This window comes from Rutilus rutilus, assembly GCF_951802725.1.
Source record: "Rutilus rutilus genome assembly, chromosome: 17".
In the NCBI taxonomy this organism is placed as follows: Eukaryota; Metazoa; Chordata; class Actinopteri; order Cypriniformes; family Leuciscidae; genus Rutilus; species Rutilus rutilus.
Genome location: NC_140230.1, coordinates 33,247,152 through 33,266,018, shown reverse-complemented (window position 1 = coordinate 33,266,018; position 18,867 = coordinate 33,247,152). Strand labels below are relative to the sequence as shown.

The 18,867-nt window shown below is 33.3% G+C and overlaps 1 protein-coding gene across 1 annotated transcript; it reads right to left on the bottom strand.

The window, feature by feature from the left end:
* Window positions 1-27: 27 nt before the first annotated feature.
* On the bottom strand, window positions 28-15,302 carry slc6a20 (solute carrier family 6 member 20). Its single transcript, XM_084385166.1, has 11 exons — window positions 15,036-15,302; window positions 12,008-12,148; window positions 11,822-11,913; window positions 10,781-11,008; window positions 9,512-9,622; window positions 9,191-9,432; window positions 7,790-7,952; window positions 6,296-6,500; window positions 5,071-5,230; window positions 3,166-3,331; window positions 28-813 (listed from the first exon to the last, which is right to left on the bottom strand). The coding sequence occupies exons 1-11, from the start codon at window positions 15,157-15,159 to the stop codon at window positions 640-642; spliced, it is 1,806 nt and encodes a 601-aa protein (XP_084241292.1). The 5' UTR covers window positions 15,160-15,302; the 3' UTR covers window positions 28-639.
* Between the last annotated feature and the right edge of the window lie 3,565 nt (window positions 15,303-18,867).

The window sequence follows — 18,867 nt, the reverse complement described above, 5'->3', positions numbered from 1 at the left end:
TGAGTCCAATAAAACATACAACTTATGTTTTGGCAAGAAATATATTAAGATTATTATCAATAATTCACTGATATTCCTCAGAATATTGATATTTTATTACTCCAAATACACCACATCTCTCTCTCTATTTCTCTCTCTCTCTATATATATATATAAAAATTAAGAGCAAAAAAAGAATGAAATACAGGGGAAAACGTTCATTCATTTGTTCATTAAGCATCCAAAATATTGTGATTTGACGTACAAAATTTAATTTACTACTAAAATAATACAAAAAGTTATTTACACATAGTTTTACACAATTTCATACTGTTTCGTACTACATTTACTGTAGTTCACAGTCCAGATATTCAGTGTTTGGAAATGTATCTGCTGTTCATTTAATGTATAAATAGTTTTATTGTTGCCGTAAGAAAAAAAAAAGTCCTTTCCATGAATCAGATTTTCAAATGTAAAATGTAAAAATGTTTTAGTCCTAATAAGCTAACTGTATTGTTCAACCAACCAGAAGCTGAGAGTGTTCATAACACGAGGACGCATCATGCAAGCATCAGTCAGATATAGAAATATATATCGTTTCTCCAGCTCACGAAGTAAAAATGGTCCCAAACGTGTGTGTTTTCCCACGAGTCTTTGAGTTCAGATGTCGGAGGACACCGTGTTGAGTGTTTGCGGAGGGACGGGTGTTCCTCTCTGCTTCCTCCGACAGAAGGCGTAGAGAGCCGAGAGCGGGACACAGCTGACCGAAGACACCAGCAGGAGAACGATGAAGACCTGCCCGTACACCGGATACTCCTTCACCACTGACTTACCCTGCGTCACGGAGGAGGGAAGAGAGAAACACTGTGTCTTTATCTGATCATTCCTTGGCTTTGAACCTAGAACTGTTTGGTTATAAGACCATTTATTTTCATTTGACATTGTTATGATTTAAAGGATTAGTTCACCTCAAAATGAAAATTTCCTGATAATTTACTCAGCCCAATGCCATCCAAGATATTCATGTCTTTCTTTCTTCAGTGGAAAATAAATTACATTTTTTGAGGAAAACATTTCCGGATTTTTCTCCACACAATGGACTTCAATGGCAACCAGAATGTTGAAGTTCAAATCGATGCAGTTTCAAAGGGCTCTGAAGTGCTTCAAAGGGCTCTGCACGATCCCAGCTGAGGAATAAGGGTCATCGATTTGAACTTCAACATTCTGGTTGCCATTGAAGTCCATTGTGTGGAGAAAAATCCTGAAATGTTTTCCTCAAAAAACTTAATTTATTTTCCACTGAAGAAAGAAAGACATGAATATCTTGGATGGCATTGGGGTGAGTAAATTATCAGGAAATTTTCATTTTGAGGTGAACTAATCCTTTAACCCTTTCATGTACAGAGGTCACTACAGCGGACGGCTATTCAAAAAGCACTTTCTTGCGTTTGCATGAGTTTTGATCCACAGGTGTACCTTGAGAGATCTCTGCTGGAATCACGTCCTCATGTTCTGATATCAGAGATACACGAAGTTCAACTTGTATGAAGTTTTCGCATGATTTTATATAATTTTTATGGATTGGTTTGTTAAACACACACAATATTGCTGTTATTACTGTATTATGTTTAATACAGTATCTCTTCAGTTTAAACCATAAACGCATGCAGTCCATTAAAGTGGACATTTCAAATCTTGTTTTTCAGAGCAATAAAAACATCCTGACTGAGGTTATCATAATTCATGCATGAAAGGGTTAAGTTGCCTAACTTGTAGTAGGAGTTTATTGGAAACTAAATTTTCATTTTACATTTTTATGATTTAATTTATTTGGGTACCACTTGACAATAAAGATTTGTTAACATTAGTTGATGTATTAACTAACATGAACTAACCATGAGTAATACATTTGTTACTGTATTTGTTAATCTTTGTTAATGTTAGATAATAAAAATCCAGCTGTTCATTGTTTGTTCATGTTAGTTCACAGTGCATTAACTAATGTTAACAAATACATCTTTTGATTTTAATAATGTATTAGTAAATGTTGAAATTAACATTAACAAAGATTAATAAATGCTGTAGAAGTTCTGTTCATTATCAGTTCATGCTAACTAATGTTGTTCACTAATGAAACCTTATTTTAAGTGTTTTCATTTATTTTAAGTAAGGCTTTTATTTTAATATTTTTCATTTTACAGTTTTATCATTTAATTCTTAGTAAGTGTTATATTTTGATTGTTTTTATTTTAGAATTATTTATTTTATACGTAATTTTTAGTATTTTTATTGTTTTCATTTTTAAATTTATTTTCATTTGACATTTTCACGATTAAATTTATTTTAGTAAGGGTTTTATTTTGATTGTTTTTATAATTTTTTTTTTTTTTTTTTACATTTTTATAATTTAAGTACATTTTAGTAAGTGTTTTGATTGTTTTCATTATTTATTTTCATTTGACATTTCCATCATTTAATTAATTTCTATTAAGCATTTTACGTAACACTTTACAATAAGGTTTCATTAGTAAACTACTTTAGTTAACATGAACTAATAATGAACGGCACTTCTACAGCATTTATTAATCTTTGTTAATGTTAATTTCAACATTTACTAATTCATTATAAAAATCAAATGTTGTATTTGTTAACATTAGTAAATGCACTGTGAACTAACAGCTGGATTTTTATTAATAACATTAACAAAGATTAATAAATACAGTAACAAATGTATTGGTCATTGTTAGTTCGTGTTAGTTAATACTGTACATTTACTAATGTTAACAAATGAAACCTTATTGTAAAGTGTTACCGTGTTTTATTTTGATTGCTTTTATTTATTTAAAAATTCATTTGACATTTTTATAAATTATGTAATTTTTACTAAGTAGTTTATTTGAATTGTTTTTCATTTTAAAAATATATATTTTCAGTTGACATTTTTATAATTTAACATGATTTCATTTATTTTTCTAAGTTTTATTTTGATTGTTTTATTTAAAAAAATATATTTTTCATTTTACATTTTCATGGTGTAATCCATTTTTAGTCTGTGGCTTATTTTGATATTTCTTTCGATTTTACATTTGTATTGTTTAATTCTTTCATTTGCACGATTTAATTCAATGTCAGTTAGTCATCCACTCCTAAATGCCCTGGAGTTTCCCAGTTGGACTCGTGCCGTACCAGATCTTTGTCCCAGGCCTGATAGGTCGGTGTCCCACCCTGGATGTAGTTAATGATGTAGAAGATGAAGAGGCTGATGAGGAGTACGGGACTGATCACGGCCCACATCAGCTTCCAGTACCAGTTCGGCCGATGCCCCAACATGTCCTCGATGTCTTTCTCAAACCTGTGGAAGACGAACAACAATAAATCAAACATCAAAATCATCAGAGACATGAAAATCTGTACTTTCTTAAAACTGAACAATTGTTTCCTTTTTTTATTTTTTTTACAAGGTTCAAAGAAGAACAAAAAACAAAAAATATAAAGGTTATCATAGGCAATATTTTATTTATCCCATATTGCACTCATGTGTTTGGGTTTCAGTTATACTTCATCAGTCCAAACTATATTAAAGGTTAAATACAAGTATTTGAAAGCGCATGGATCACACAAGACAAATACATTTCTTAGGCCATTTATGCACAACATTTTATATTCGGTCTGAATAAATAAATACAAATATTACTTGCTAACAATTCTTCATTCTTCATTCTTCCAACAATATTTAGTTGGAGGATCTTCCTAGTGATCGCTATTTTTACTGGCTGCAAGTATTATATAAGAAAATATCCGTCTTTCCTGGTTATTTTTGTGGAAGAAATGGGGATTATAAAAACCATATTATGCTTTTCCATACAAATAATCATCACAACGGAGGGTTTGATGCAAGAATTCAAATCTTCTTTCAATTCATGAGTGTCAATTTTCAGTTCAGGAATCCCAGCTAGCAAAAATATGTTATAAGAACATTTTTCTAACATTCCCATAAAGTTGTAAAAACATTATTTTGGAACGCTCTCTGAAAAAAAGATACATTTTTTGAAAACGTTTTCACTAGTTCACACTTACAAATAAGTTAGATAGAATAAATGCGTATTTGGCGTGCTGTCCGAGGAGAGGGCTCCGGGCTCGGTATTCGGCCCGAACCCAGAGTACTCCCCCCGTATTCCTGGCTGTAAAGATTAAGCCAAGAGTGAGGAGTCGGGGTGGTGGAGGGATGCTGAAAAACTGTCAAGGAATATTAGGTGAGTTGACAGTGTGGATATATATATACACTTCTAGTCATGCTGATTAGGGTAGACATAATTGTTTGATGACGAGTAGATTGGATTGCTTATTTGAACGTGCTCCTCCCGAACTTTGTTTATAAAACATCATTTAAAAAGGCTTTTTCTTGGTTATGCGAATGTAAAGAGAACATTCCATTTCTCAAACGTTTGTTACTTTTGAATGTTCTCTGAAATTCCAAAACAAGTAACATTAGATGAACGTCCAACTAAATGTTTCATGTTTTGTTCCATGAATGATGTATAAATAATGTTTTTGTGCTGAACATTATTAATGACCTGATAACTTTGCATGAATGTTTTATAAACGTTACTGGAAGAACGTTTGTTAAAAATGTACTGAATTGCTTAAATTCAACACTTTAAAAACTGTTTTGTTTGTTTTCCATCAAGCGTTCTCAGTTCAGGAATTTCCTAAATGAACATGTATGTATGAAAAACAACTATAATAACCAGCATTATTATAATCCTCAAAGAGTTTTAAACTGTGCAGAGCTTATGAACACATTTACAGATGATTATGTGACGTACAGTGAAGAATTACGAGAAACGGTAAGAATATTATGAGTTTAAATGCTGCAGACTTTAGTCCTGACGATTATAAAAGACTTTTTTTAATCATAAAAATTTAAAATTTTAATTTTGACCTTCTCAGGTTGGAAGGATTCCTGAAAGAAACTGCATTTACTGAAAATGAAATGCTTCGTAAGAGTTTTGCACCCTACTTTGTGCTTTTAAAGTGAATTCAGCCCTCATGATTGGAGCCTGTAAAGTAAAGAGTCATTGAGTTTCTCACCTTCTCAATCCATAGATGTAACACACACTGATGACTTCAATGAGGACGATGAAGAGCAGAGAAAACGTCGCGGCGTATTCATTGAAGATGGTGAACCAGTAGTTGCCCGAACGGCTGGTGAAGCCGAAACCCAGAAGAAAGCAGAGAAGACACACCAGACCTGGCAGAAACCAGAGGAAAACTATCAGAAAGCAGACTAGACCTGAGAGAAGCGCTCATGAAACTCATATACCGCTGAACTCACATGATTTCATTTAGGAATTAGAAATATAAGGCAGAAATATAAAGAGCATCTGATCATAATTAAGCAAAAAAGTTTAGACCGATTCTGTATAATTGCCCCTGCAAAACAAACAAACGTATAAACAAACAAACATAAACAAAAAAAACATCAAACAATATATTGTGTAAAATAAATAAATAGATGAATGAATGAATGAATGAATAACTAAGCAACATCGAGAACATTGGGATGGTTTTGTAATACAAATAAAATTAAAATAAATATATAAATAAAAACTAAAATAAATAAATAGATGAATGATTGAATGAATGAATAATTAAGCAATAGAGAATATTGGGATGGTTTTGTAATACAAAAAAAAAAGAAAAAAAAAGTATTAATTAATAAATGAACTTCACGAACACTTGGACAGCTTCGTAATACAAATAAGTAAATAAAATAAAAAACAAAGAATTAATTAATTAATTGAGAAATTAAGCAACATCAAGATTATTCAGATGGTTTTGTAGTACAAATTACAAATACATAAATAAAAACTAAAAATAAATAAATAAAAAGATGAATGAATGAATGAATGAATGAACATTGGGATAGTTTTTGTAACACAGATAAAAAAATAAATAAAAAAATAGATGAATGATGTAATGAATGATATGAATTGATATGAACAATTAATGGGATGGTTTTGTGATGCAGGCTCATACATTTTTTTTTTTTATATAATATTTACTAAAATTTCACTACAAATATTTGAAATATTATAATTTTACTTTGATAATCAGCCAAGCCGACAATGTTTTCACCTGACAGTGGTCACATATCAGCCATCAGCATAGCTGCCATTAAACCAGTTCAAACTACATTACTGACCAGTACAAGGCAAGTTTAGTGGGCGTTCATGCTGGGTTCTGCTGATCAAGCTGCAGTGATACACACCTTAACCAGCTCGTTCCAGTGACACACCAGCTGCATCCTTCTTACCGTTGATGGTCTCGTTGCTGAGTGTGCGTGACAGAAACTTGAGGTCTCCCAGTGGAGTGATGATGGCCGTGACGTTTCCCAGCATGCTCCCCATCCCTAACAGCAGCAGCATGACGAAGTACAGCACAGACCACAGCTGAGACAGAGGCATGTTCTTAATGGCCTCACTGTACACGATGAACGCAAGACCGGTGCCCTCCACCGCCTGCGCACACACACACACACATACACACACGGATGCACGTGCGCCCGCAAGCACGCGCACACATGCACGCACGCACACACACATACACACAATTATAAATGTCTTCACTGTCGCTTTTAATCAATTTAAAGCATCCTTGATGATTAAAAGTATTAATTTCTCTCTCTCTCTTTTAATCTTACCACAAATGTTTGAATGTTATCATTGTTTCCAAATGTAAATCAGCAGTTTTCAACATGGATCATTAAAAGAAATGTTTTCTTTTTATAAGAAAGGCAAATCAGCATATTAGAATGATTTTTGAAGGATCATGTGACACTGGAGTAATGATGCTGAAAATTCAGCTTTGATCAAAAGAATAAATTACATTTTTCAATTGATTAAAATAGAAAATAATTATTTGAAATTTTAATAATATTTCATAATTTAACTGTTTTCACAGTATTTTTGATCAAATAAATGCAGTTTTTTTAAAAACATTAAAATTTGACAGGTCAAATTAGCGCTAAACAGCGATTTTTACACAAAGAGTTAGGGTGAGGGTTAACCAAAGACTGATCATTTACCATAGAAAGTTTATAAGTAATTGTTTTTTTATATATATTTGTTTTGTATTGCTTGTATGGTCTGTTTCTGCTACATTGTATCACTTTAATTTATTGATATTTTTGCTCTGAAAAATATTTATACAAATATATTTTTACCACCCATATTGACAATTTTTTATATTTTGGAATATATTTAAAAATATATCTGAAAATATATTTCTCTGCTGTATGGGCAAGGTCGATTTACAAGGGAATAGGAGAAAAGAAAGACAAACCTAGAAAAAGTGGACAAAGAGTAAACAGAGAGTGTGAACAAAAAAAAACAAATATAGAGAGAATAATAAGTAAGCCTACACTGTAAAAAATAATTTTCATGATTTGTTATCACAACTTTTAATCTTTTGTCAAATCAACTTAGATAATTAATGTGGTTCAGATAACATAATATTTTGAGTTTCTAGTTATTAAACCAATCTCTTAGTTGTATTAACTCAATTTTTTTATTTCAATGAACACTTTAAAATGAAAATTTTAAGGCAACCAGGTAACTTACTTTTTAAAGTTAATCCAACAATAATTTTTGACAGTGTAAAATAAAAAAAAAATTTTTTTTAATTTTTAAAAAAATAAAGCAGAAATAGAAATACAAAATTCCGACGGCAAATTGGTCAGTCATTGATCACTGTCGCTGTGTAATGTGGACAGTGATCTCCTGATGCGGTGATCAACAGCTCAGTTTACCGTGTCCAGTTCCGCCTCTAGACTGCACTCTTCGATCTTTGAAGCGATGGCCGCAAACCTCTCAGGATGAGTGAAGTTCAAATGACTGATCCAAGAGCTGATGTTCTCAACGCTGATGGTGTCCTCAGACAGATCGAAGGTGTTGAGCAGTAACAGCCTCATCCTGGATCAACAGAAAACGCTTTCTGAAAACTGATCTGAAGAGCTTTCCTTGGGAGATTACAAGAGTTTCATCTGCACTGTTTATTGAGCAATTAACACTCATGTTACATAAATTGTCGGTGTACTTTTTTTGGATGTTAAAATACTTTCTTGTATCACAATTTGATGTTCAGAGTTCCAATGTCTTTCCGTGCTCACGGCCAAAGGAGTATTTGAAACTTTTTACTTTTTTACTTTGGTCCGACTCAGTTTAAGACGATATTTTGATTCCCCAAATTAAAACAAGCAAGATATTCAGATGCATGTTCACATATAAACATCATATTCAGAATAAGGCTGCAACCTGAATTTAAACAGAATTTCGTGTGCATGCATGCATGTAAATACACCCTAGTGAAAAAAAACTTTATTATTTAAAATACTTTTATTTCATACTAAGTATACTACAAATCCATTAACATATTTACTGACATATCACTTAAGACTTACTGATATTAATATAATAATATTTTTTTTGGAGTTGCCTACTTCTTTATTCTACAATGCACATTTCATAATATTAAGCCTAAAATGTGTTTGATATCACTATTCTCTGTATAATATCTTTAAATGCAAGATATTTAAAGTGTACCTGAAGTATACTTGCAATAGTTCCACTTTAGCACAACCAAATATACTTAAGTATATCTTTATTCAGCAAAATTAGTTGTTCTGGTTTAGCAGACTTTAAGCATATTAATTTAGTATAGCAAAAGTACAATAGCTGGATATTTATATAAAATAAGTAGCCTACATATTTAAAGGTATTTGTAGTGTACTTATACTAAAATCTATGTGAAATGCTATTTATTTTTCACTAGGGCAGTGAATGAGTCCAATGACAGATGAGGGATGAGTGTTTTAGGAAACCTATTTGAAAACCATCATTATTGTTGCAGATTTCATGACATGTTCTTCTTTTTCCATATAGTTTTGTGAATAAGTGATGGATGATACTCTGAATAGTTTAAACATTCTGAAAGACGTCATCTGAAACAAGCTTAAAAATAAACTTAGAGAAGCCAAGAGATCATAAAATGAACCGACTGCCAACATTCTGTTTAATGTTTGATGGAATAAAATAATGAGAGAACGATCATTCATTCTGCACATGTTTGTGTGAATCTCTTGATAAGATCACAGAATGACTAAACCTGATGTTTAAATACGTCAGAACATCGCTGGCGAGTGGCGTCTCACCTTTCCAAACAGCTTTCGTAGTTGAAGGTGGCTTTGAAGCCGTAGATGGCGAAGGTCACGATGCTGGCGAACACAGACGTGCCGCTGTTAATGAGTGACACGACCACGGCCTGCCTCTCGAAGTTATTGTTGTGGTGGTTGTAACTGGCGAAGGCGATCAAAGAGCCGAAGCCCAAACCCAGAGAGAAGAAGATCTGAGTGGCAGCGTTGATCCATGTTTGAGGGTTTGCTAACTGCTCCAGCTAAACACACATGGGTTTAATGCACACTCAACACTCAGAAATCAACGAAGAAGCAACCCAATGATCTGGACTTTCTTACCTTGGGTGTGAACAAGTACTTGACTCCGTTCCAGGCCCCGTGAAGAGTGACACCACGGATCAGATAGATGATCAGAACCACATATGGAAACGTAGCTGTAAAATACACGACCTGTGGAGGAAGGTCAAAGGTACAACGGGTTGGAACTAAATTAAATTAATCAATTAACTGGTTTCTAGTAGTATATTTTAACATTATTATTTTAAAATATTTTGGTGATCAAAGCTGAATTTTCAGCATCATGTCTTCAGTGTCACGTGATCCTTCAGAAATCATTCTAATATGCTGATTTGGTGCTAAAGAAACATTTATGTTAAACACAGTTGTGCTGCTTTATATTTTTGTGGAAACTGATTTTTTTTGGATTCATTGATGAATATAAAGTTCAAAAGAACAGCATTTATTATCAATAGAACTTTTTTGTAATATTTATTCATTTAATAAATGTCTTTATTGTCTTTTTTTAATCAATTTAATGTGCCTTTGCTAAATAAAAGTACAATTTATTTTTTTCTCTTGTTTTCTTTTTTAAATCTTACTTACCCCAAACTTTTGAATGGCAGTGTATTATATATATATATATATATATATATATATATATTATTATTTTATTTTTATTTATTTTTTTAAATGAAAAAAAATTTTATAAACAAAAAATAAAAATATAGCAGCTAAAACTGTTTTCAACATTGATAATAATAAGAAATGATCTTAGAAGGATTTCTGAAGGAAAATGTGACACTGAAGACTGAAGTAATGGCTGCTCAAAATTCAGCTTAGAAAGGAATACATTTAATTTTAAAATATATTTAAAAAAAAACTGTTAATTTAAATTGTAATAATATTTCACAGTATTACTGTTTTTACTGTATTTTTTATCAAATAAATGCAGCCTTGATGAGATTAAGAGACTTCTTTCAAAAACTTTCAAAAACCTTAATGTTTGCAAACTTTTGACCTGACCGGAAGTGTGTGTATATATATATAATATACCATCATACACACTAACACACACACACACACACACACACACACATACATATATATGTATGTATGTGTGTGTGTGTGTGTGTGTGTGTGTGTGATGATGATGATTTATAAAGTGAAATCCGACGATTAAAAACAAACCTTTCAAAAGATCATAATTAGTCAATTGAAAAACATATGAATCCATTTCAATGTTTGATGTTAAGGATGTTCTGTTTACTTCTGTACAATAGACGGTTTTGGTGTTAGTCACCAGTTGAGAATCAGACGGTTTAGTCTCACCATTCCGGTAGATTTGACCCCTCGGACGATGAACAGGTAGACGATGATCCAGGCCAGCAGGAGACACAGCGCCTGGCCCATGTGAATGCCTCCGTTCTCATCGATGGAGGACGAGATGTTCAGCGTCTCGCGGAAGAAGAAGTACTGTGTGGGTGAAGCCACCTCACACTCCTCCAGATACCCCGTCCGGTTACTGTTGACGGGACACTCGGCCCAGGGCAGCACTGACTGCAGACGCATTAACACCACAAAACCTTTATAATCCAGGTCCAGGACAACTACTTCATCAAGATCATACTCATTATAGTTCCACTTGAGTCAAGCAAATCTTTTCAGAAATGAATTACGAACTACTCAGAAAAAGTTCTCATTTTAGTTTTACTCTTCAACACTGAATAGATTTTAAGATTTTAGATTATTTTGCCATTTTCTGCGTAAGTAACAAAGTTTAGTTTGGTTTACACATCAAAAAGGGATTTTCTTGTCTCGTTTTTCAGTACAAATATTCTTTACTGTAGATACATTTAAAATAACAGTCTTGTTTTGATAAAAGTGATTGTTTATGCTTAGAAATGAGAAAAAATATCTGATTTATTTCAGATTATCCCATTGACTGATTTTTTTATGTAGTTTTAAACATAAACATTGAGTTAATTTAATATTTTCCTTGTTTTAAGCATAAACAATCACTTAATTTTAATAAATTTCTCCCAAAACGCATGTGAATTTGCATCTCAAATAAATGTATCTTGTAAGATTGTACTGGAAAGAATTTGGATGAATTTGATGATGCTTTTAGCTGTCAATAAAAGTGTAATGCACATTTTACAGTGAAAAATCCATTCCGCAGAAGTAGCATAAAATGTTGGTTATGACCATCGGCCTTCCTCATCTCTTTATGAGGGGATAATTGATAAGCCCATATACACTCTAAAAATGCTGGGTTGTTTTAACACAAATTTAATTCATTTTTTTAACCCAGAGTGTAAAAACATTATTCTCTTCATAGAAACATCTACATTTATTTTTCAGTAAACTAACCTGGAATGAATGGAAGAGATACCAGAAGCTCCAGGCGTTGATGACGTTGTAGTACAGACACAAGTACATGGAGGTCACAACACTGGCAATGCCTGAACAATGCATGTACAGATGAGGATGATAAAGGATGATATCTGATCATTTTATGGCATTAAATGTCTTGTAAGTGAAGTACGGGTCACTGACCCAGTCCACCCAGATACGGGCTGATGGCGGTCCACGCTCCGATGCTGCCCAGACGCATCTTCTGCCCGATGGCCAGCTCCATGCAGAACAGAGGAATCCCCTCCAGAACCAGCATCAGCAGATACGGGATCAGAAACCCACCTGGAGTAATACAAACACACATTAAAAAAAAGGTCACTTTAAAGTCAGCATAAAACGGAAGTTGCGATCGTCTTTCCTTCCCTATTGTGACGTATACTTAAGTCAAGTGGCTTTTGGAACAAGAAAAAATGATATTGGGGAATTGAATGGATGGTTGTGGTTTGCTATTGGTGGATCTCATGTGATTGACAGGTTTGCCCCGCCCTCGCGCCAGCAAACGCATCATCAGAGAAGAGATGTTGCTGCAAGAGGGAGTTATTTTGATTAGAGATTACGAGGGTATGCATGCATAAAAAAAATTGTGATGTGTATGGATAAATCATTGAGAATAAATATGACAATATTTCATAAAAAAAATAAGAACTTTGATTTCATGGTGACTTTAACCAGTAGCCTTCTAGAGTTCACTATCTCTCTTTATCAGCACCTATTTCATCATTGTGTGGCTTCATGAGGACTAAAGGACTAAAACTTATCAATCTAAAACTAAACCATAAAAAATGTAAAAAAAAATTAAAATCATTAGTTGAAATGAAAATAAAAAATATAAAAAAACTTTAAAAATATTTTACTTCAGCTAGTAGGCAACATTTCTAATTTTCATTTAGGTTAAGCTGAAGTTCTAAAATAACTCAAATTAAATAAACTAAAATGTAATATAAACTATATAGACATAATAAAAATGAAAAAACAAAATCTCTAAATATATACTAAATATATATATATATATTAATACAAAACTTTAATAGCATATTAGTGATACTAAAATAACACTGGATGGATTTCGTGCATTTTTTTTACCAGAGAATTTCCATGACTTTTTCAGCCATTTGTATAATTCACTTTTACAAATCAGTTTATAGAGATTTAAGGAGCACATCATGTCAGGAACTTATAGATATGGATTAAAAAGTTGGTTATTATTCATGAAATCACCATTTTGAAATTACTTTCATAATATGAAATTTGAAACAATAAAAAAAAATGCAAATTCTAGATGCATTTATGTCATGCAATATGTAATTAATAAGAACATTTCATTTACTGTAAATCATGTTAGGTACGTTCCATGTTATTTGTACAGTGTAAAATTTGAGCACTTTGGAGGTTGAGCCGCTCTAACTCTCTCTAATCCTCACAGGAAAACAGGATTACTCTGGATCATGAGGGAATTTTGGAATATTTGACAGCATCATGCAAATCAGCACTGACTGACTGCGCATAACACACCTTCCTTTACGTTTGTACTTTGATCGCATTGCTAAACGGTAAACAGAAGATTTGTGAATTGTTATTCAGGAGATGCTCCTCAAAGATGCACTGAATGCATAACCAGAGACGTTTAGCAGACGAATGAAACGGAGGAGAAATGTTAATCAGTTTTCTGCCAGATGAATCTAGACGAGCCTCGGCTAAAGTAAAGCAGGAATCTCAGCTTGACTTTCCGCTTCCACACACAATTCCCACACTAAATCTGACCGTAGAACAACTGATATGTGCTGAGAATCTGGATGAGACGCTCAATGAAGTCGAGAACACTGACTTTCTGCACAAACGAGTGAAGAGACAAATATATCTAAGAACTACTAAAACACTTACGTCACTAATCTAACACTTATCTTACTGCAATATCATTCAAAGAAAATTGAAAAGACCTGCATGATCTCTCTCTCTCTCTCTCTCTCACACACACACTTGTTTTTATATCCAGATAACGTAGACTCTCCGTGGATAGATGTGATTTTTTTTTTATTGTACAAACTGTATCTTCTATCCCCCTACCCATCACAGAATTTCCTCTTTTCCTCGACCAAATGACCCCACAGAGAAAATGTGAAACATTTGACTATCTTTGAGGACATTTGGTCCTTAAACAAGAACACACACACACACACACACACACACACACACACACAAACACCATTTGATTTATGATTTAATAACATAAAGCACACTAGAATGAGAAAAAGCAAAGTAATTGCTATTAATTAATAATATATAGTAACAGCCACAGTGTAAAAAGTAAATATTGCCATTTTGGTACCACTTTATTTTACAGTGTCCTTGTTACATATGTACTTACCATAGTAATAACAGTCAATTATGCATAATTACTAACTACTAACTAACCCTAAACCAAAACCAAATCCTAATCCTACCCTAACCCTATAGTAAGTACATGTAGTTCATTAATATTACTCAGTACTTAAATATATAATTACACTGTAACAATGACACCTTACAATAAAGTGTAACAGCATTTTTTTTTTACTATAATGAACTATTTCTACCTGATCTGCTTGTGAAAAATCTTTTATTAATGTAATATATTCAGCTCGATTTAGTCCTATTTAATACAAATGAGCTCATTTAGACATTGCCACATGAAGTATTTTTTGTTCGTTAAATTAAAGGCATAAGACGACTGACATCATGTTTTATCACACATCATGTCATCTTGTATGCATTGCAGTTAATACGGACCAAAATAACAACTTAATTTCATGTCCAAATGTTCAGACCGTTATAAAGAAGTTATTGAAGAGATTCAACTTTTATTGTTTCCAACTTGTTTTTCCACACGCATCCCACTGGTAAGACACCCATGAGCATCATCACGGAGGATAACGATAATGACTACAGTGTAAAATACATAATCATCCAGGAAAAACTCTTTATACACACAGCTAAACTTTTTTCTTTTTTTTTTAACAAAGTAGAGTTGTTTTTGATATTTCTAAGATTTAAGCCCCCAAAAAAAATTCTTTGGAAAGAAATATCAAATTGCACATATTTTGTTCTGTTGTTGTTATCAGTGTCTCTGTCAAGAACTAAACAATCTACACTGCAAGCATGAGGAGAAAAAGTAAAACACTAATCATCTTACCTCCTCCATGCATTTGGCAGAGATACGGAAAACGCCAGACATTCCCAAGTCCCACTGCATAAGACACACATGCCAGGACGAACTGCATAGGACTGTCCCAGGACGGACGGGCTTCCTTGCTCATGATGATGATGATGATAATGTCCTTCAACACTGTCAGCTCGCACAGGAGGAGATCAGTCACACTGCACTCTGCAAACAGACAAATCCCCAGAGAACGACGGAGTCTGGGAATATTTCAAAGTCCAGTGTGCAAATGTGAAGTTAAACTTGGAGTGTAAAGTGGGAGTTTTCTAATGAAGCCGGAGGGAGGGACGGAAAGTCTCACTGGCTGACTTTATCTACGTAATTCAGGTGAATGTTTGATCATATAGTGAGTTATCTCCTCAAACATTCATTATCGTCTTTTTATTGCACAGTTTGTAAAAGAGCCGAGTAGCCTACAGTAAAGACAGTAATAAATCAAGGCTTTAAAGGTGTTTTTAGTCCATGCCGCCTCAATCTATATTTGTTGTCCTACAAGTTTTAGCAGGTTTATCCAGTTAAAATGTCAAATCTGGCTCTTCTTGAAAACTTTTGACTTGCATAAATATTTATGACATCATCCTGAACAACTTTTGTCCAATCGAATGCTCTGAAGAATGAGAATATCCCATTCCACCTGCACATGATGTCCAAGTGGTTATCATGATAGATGTTTAAAAGTATTGTCTCTAGTGGACTTTTGCATTTTAAGATAATGTGTCAAGTTTAAAACAGCTCAGAAAAAAGTTCCATTCATGCGTCATTTTGGTAAAAATTTTAAATTTAAAAAAATAAACATTCTTACATAAAACACTTACACTTTGCAAAAATGCATTCATGGATTCTGTTCCATTTTTTTGTAAAAAAAAAAAAGAAAAGCTAAATTAAAATAAATCATTTTAAATAAAAACAAATCAAAGTAAAACACTTACCTGTGCAAAAATGCATTCTTTTTTTTTTTTATTGGAACAAAGAACACAAAGTTATCATGGATGCTACAATATCAGACAGTATCACAAAATAATTCCAACATCTTGATATACAATATCACACTTTCCTCAATGGTTTACATACATAATCCATTTTTCCCACAACTTGTTACATTTGTCCAATTTGAGCCTTAATATAAATGTAAGTCTCTCCATACTGTATATTTCGTTTACGATCCCTAGCCATTGATCCTTAGTTGGAGGGTCAATCTGCAACCATTTACGGGTTATTGCTTTCCTACTGCTTGCTAACAATATTTGTAATAAATATTTATCCTTGTCTAAAACATTTCCTGGTATTTTACCTAAATATATAGTAGTGAACGAAAAATCAACCTCTACTCCCAATATTTTCCCAATCTCTGCCACTACTCCTTGCCAAAATAATTTTATTTTTGGGCATGCCCAGAAAATATGATAGTGATTAGCCATCGGGGTTTCACATTGTCTCCAGCAAAAGCCACGGCTCCGTGAGCCTGTATGAAGTGCTGTTAATTTGGGAGTTATAAAAAATCTTACTAAATTCTTCCATCTAAATTCCCTCCAGGATCTTGAGTTTGTGGTATTTGCTTGTATCACACATATATCTGTCCAGTCTTCATCTGTTATTTGTGAGCCAGACTCTTTCTCCCATTTTTGTTTAATGTATATTGATGAATGATTCTTGGAAGCTTGCATACTTCCATACAATCTAGAAACCAGCTTTTTGTTATCTTTTAATGTGTACGCATTTGAGAATATTGTAATTAAATTATGATCTTCTGGCAATGTACTTTTAATTTTTTTGTTAAAATAATCTCTGACCTGCAAATATCTATAAAAATCCTGCTTTTCTAGTCCAAATGTATTTGAGAGTGTCTGATAACTCTGTAATTTCCCATTAGAGATGACTGAACAGTAAGATGTGATACCTCTCCAAACCCACTGTTTAAATCTCTCATCTACCCTAGCCGGCTCAAAACCTGGGTCAAATGCAATCCAACTTAAAACTCCAGTTTGATCCTCTAATTGCAGTTTCTTACATACTCTGAACCATACCCTCAGTGAAAATACAGTCCAAGTACTCAATCTGTTATAGCTCCTTTCAGCTAGTTTTTTATTTCCAAGTATCGACTGTATAGGTGTATCTATCTGTGAAACTTCTAGGGTTTTCCATCTTGATTCATAGCTGGGTATACACCAACTTACTAAGGGTTTCAATTGAGCAGCATAATAATAGTCTTGAAGACATGGTAGAGCTCTCCCTCCCTTTTCTTTTGTCAACTGCAAAGTTTTAAACTTTATTCTAGGTTTTCTACCATTCCAGACAAACCTTGAAATCATACCATCCCATTCATTAAATTGTTTTTGCAATACTTCCAGAGGCAGTGATTGAAAAAGATAAAGTATCCGTGGTAGCATGTTCATTTTAATTATTTCTATTCGATTACTCATATGGGAGCAGGGTCCATTTAGAAATATCAGATTTTACCTCCTTATTAATAGGACCATAATTACTTTCAAAGAGTTTCGCTATATCTTTTGTTAGAGTTATCCCCAAATATTTTATTGACCGAGATTTCCAATTGAAATCATATTGTCTTCTTATATGCAGATTGGGTCTAAAATTATAAATAAGGGTTTGAGTTTTTTGTATATTTATTTTATACCCAGAATATAAATTATATGTTTTTAAAAGGGTCATCAATTTAGGAATACTCGACTTTAGATTAGTCAGAAACAACAGGACATCATCTGCATACATACAGATCTTATGTTCATCTCCCCTAATCGAGATCCCCTTTATCTCTGAATCCTCTCTTATTGCTTGGGCCAAAGGCTCAATGAACAGGGCAAACAGAGCCGGACTTAAGGGGCAGCCCTGACGTGTTCCTCTTTCCAAATGGATTGTTTCAGACAAGTGACCATTAATTTTTATCCTAGCTACTGGTGAGGAGTATAATGCTTTAATGCACTGAATAAAACTATCATTAAACCCGAATCTTGCCAATACCTGATACAGGTAATCCCATCCAACAGAGTCGAAAGCTTTCTCAGCATCTAGACTCATCAACATTGCGCTTATATTTTCTGTTACAACATGACTCATTACTTGCAATGCTCTCCTTATATTATCCTGCGTTTGCCTGTTTTGTATAAAGCCAGTTTGATCAAGATCCACTAACTCAGGGATAATAACCTCTAATCTCTTAGATAAGATTGAAGCAAATAATTTATAGTCCACATTTAGGACTGATATCGGTCTATATGAACTGCATTCCTTCTTATCTTTCCCTTTCTTTGGAATAACTGAAATTACCGCTTCTCTCCATGACCGAGGGGTTTCACCTATTCTTAATATATGGTTAAAGCAGTTAAGCAATATAGGTGTTACTTGGGATCTAAATATTTTATACCATTCAGACGGGTAACCGTCTGTGCCTGGTGCCTTGTTTGCTTTCAGATTTGATATGGCCCAATTTAATTCTTCTATTGTTATTTCAGCCCTCAGTAGGTTATATTCTGTTGTTCCCCTATTGATGGAAGATCCAAAGAATCCAAAAATCTTTTTATAGTTGGAGTATCGGCACTATGTGGTTGAGTATATAAATCCTTGCAAAAATGCATTCTGTTCCATAAAACAATCATCCATGTGTCATGACCCCGGATGACAAAGGTCATGAAGGTCATACACACCTCAAACTTCTTTACCTTTAACCACTTAGACTGAGAATGCAAACACTGCTGGGAAACATATTCAGGCTATAGGTGGGTGTCCTTTAATAATCAACTAATATTGTGCTCAACATTTGACGTTTTGTATTTTCACAGGTGCGTGA

Coding starts and splice junctions, on each gene's coding strand:
- slc6a20 (XM_084385166.1), bottom strand. CDS start 15,159: ATGAGCAAGGAAGCCCGTCCGTCCTGGGACAGTCCTATGCAGTTCGTC. Junction 9,623..10,780: donor GGGTCAAATCTACCGGAATG/GTGAGACTAAAC, acceptor CTTCCTCCACAG/GTCGTGTATTTTACAGCTAC. Junction 3,332..5,070: donor TACATCTATGGATTGAGAAG/GTGAGAAACTCA, acceptor CGTCTTCCACAG/GTTTGAGAAAGACATCGAGG.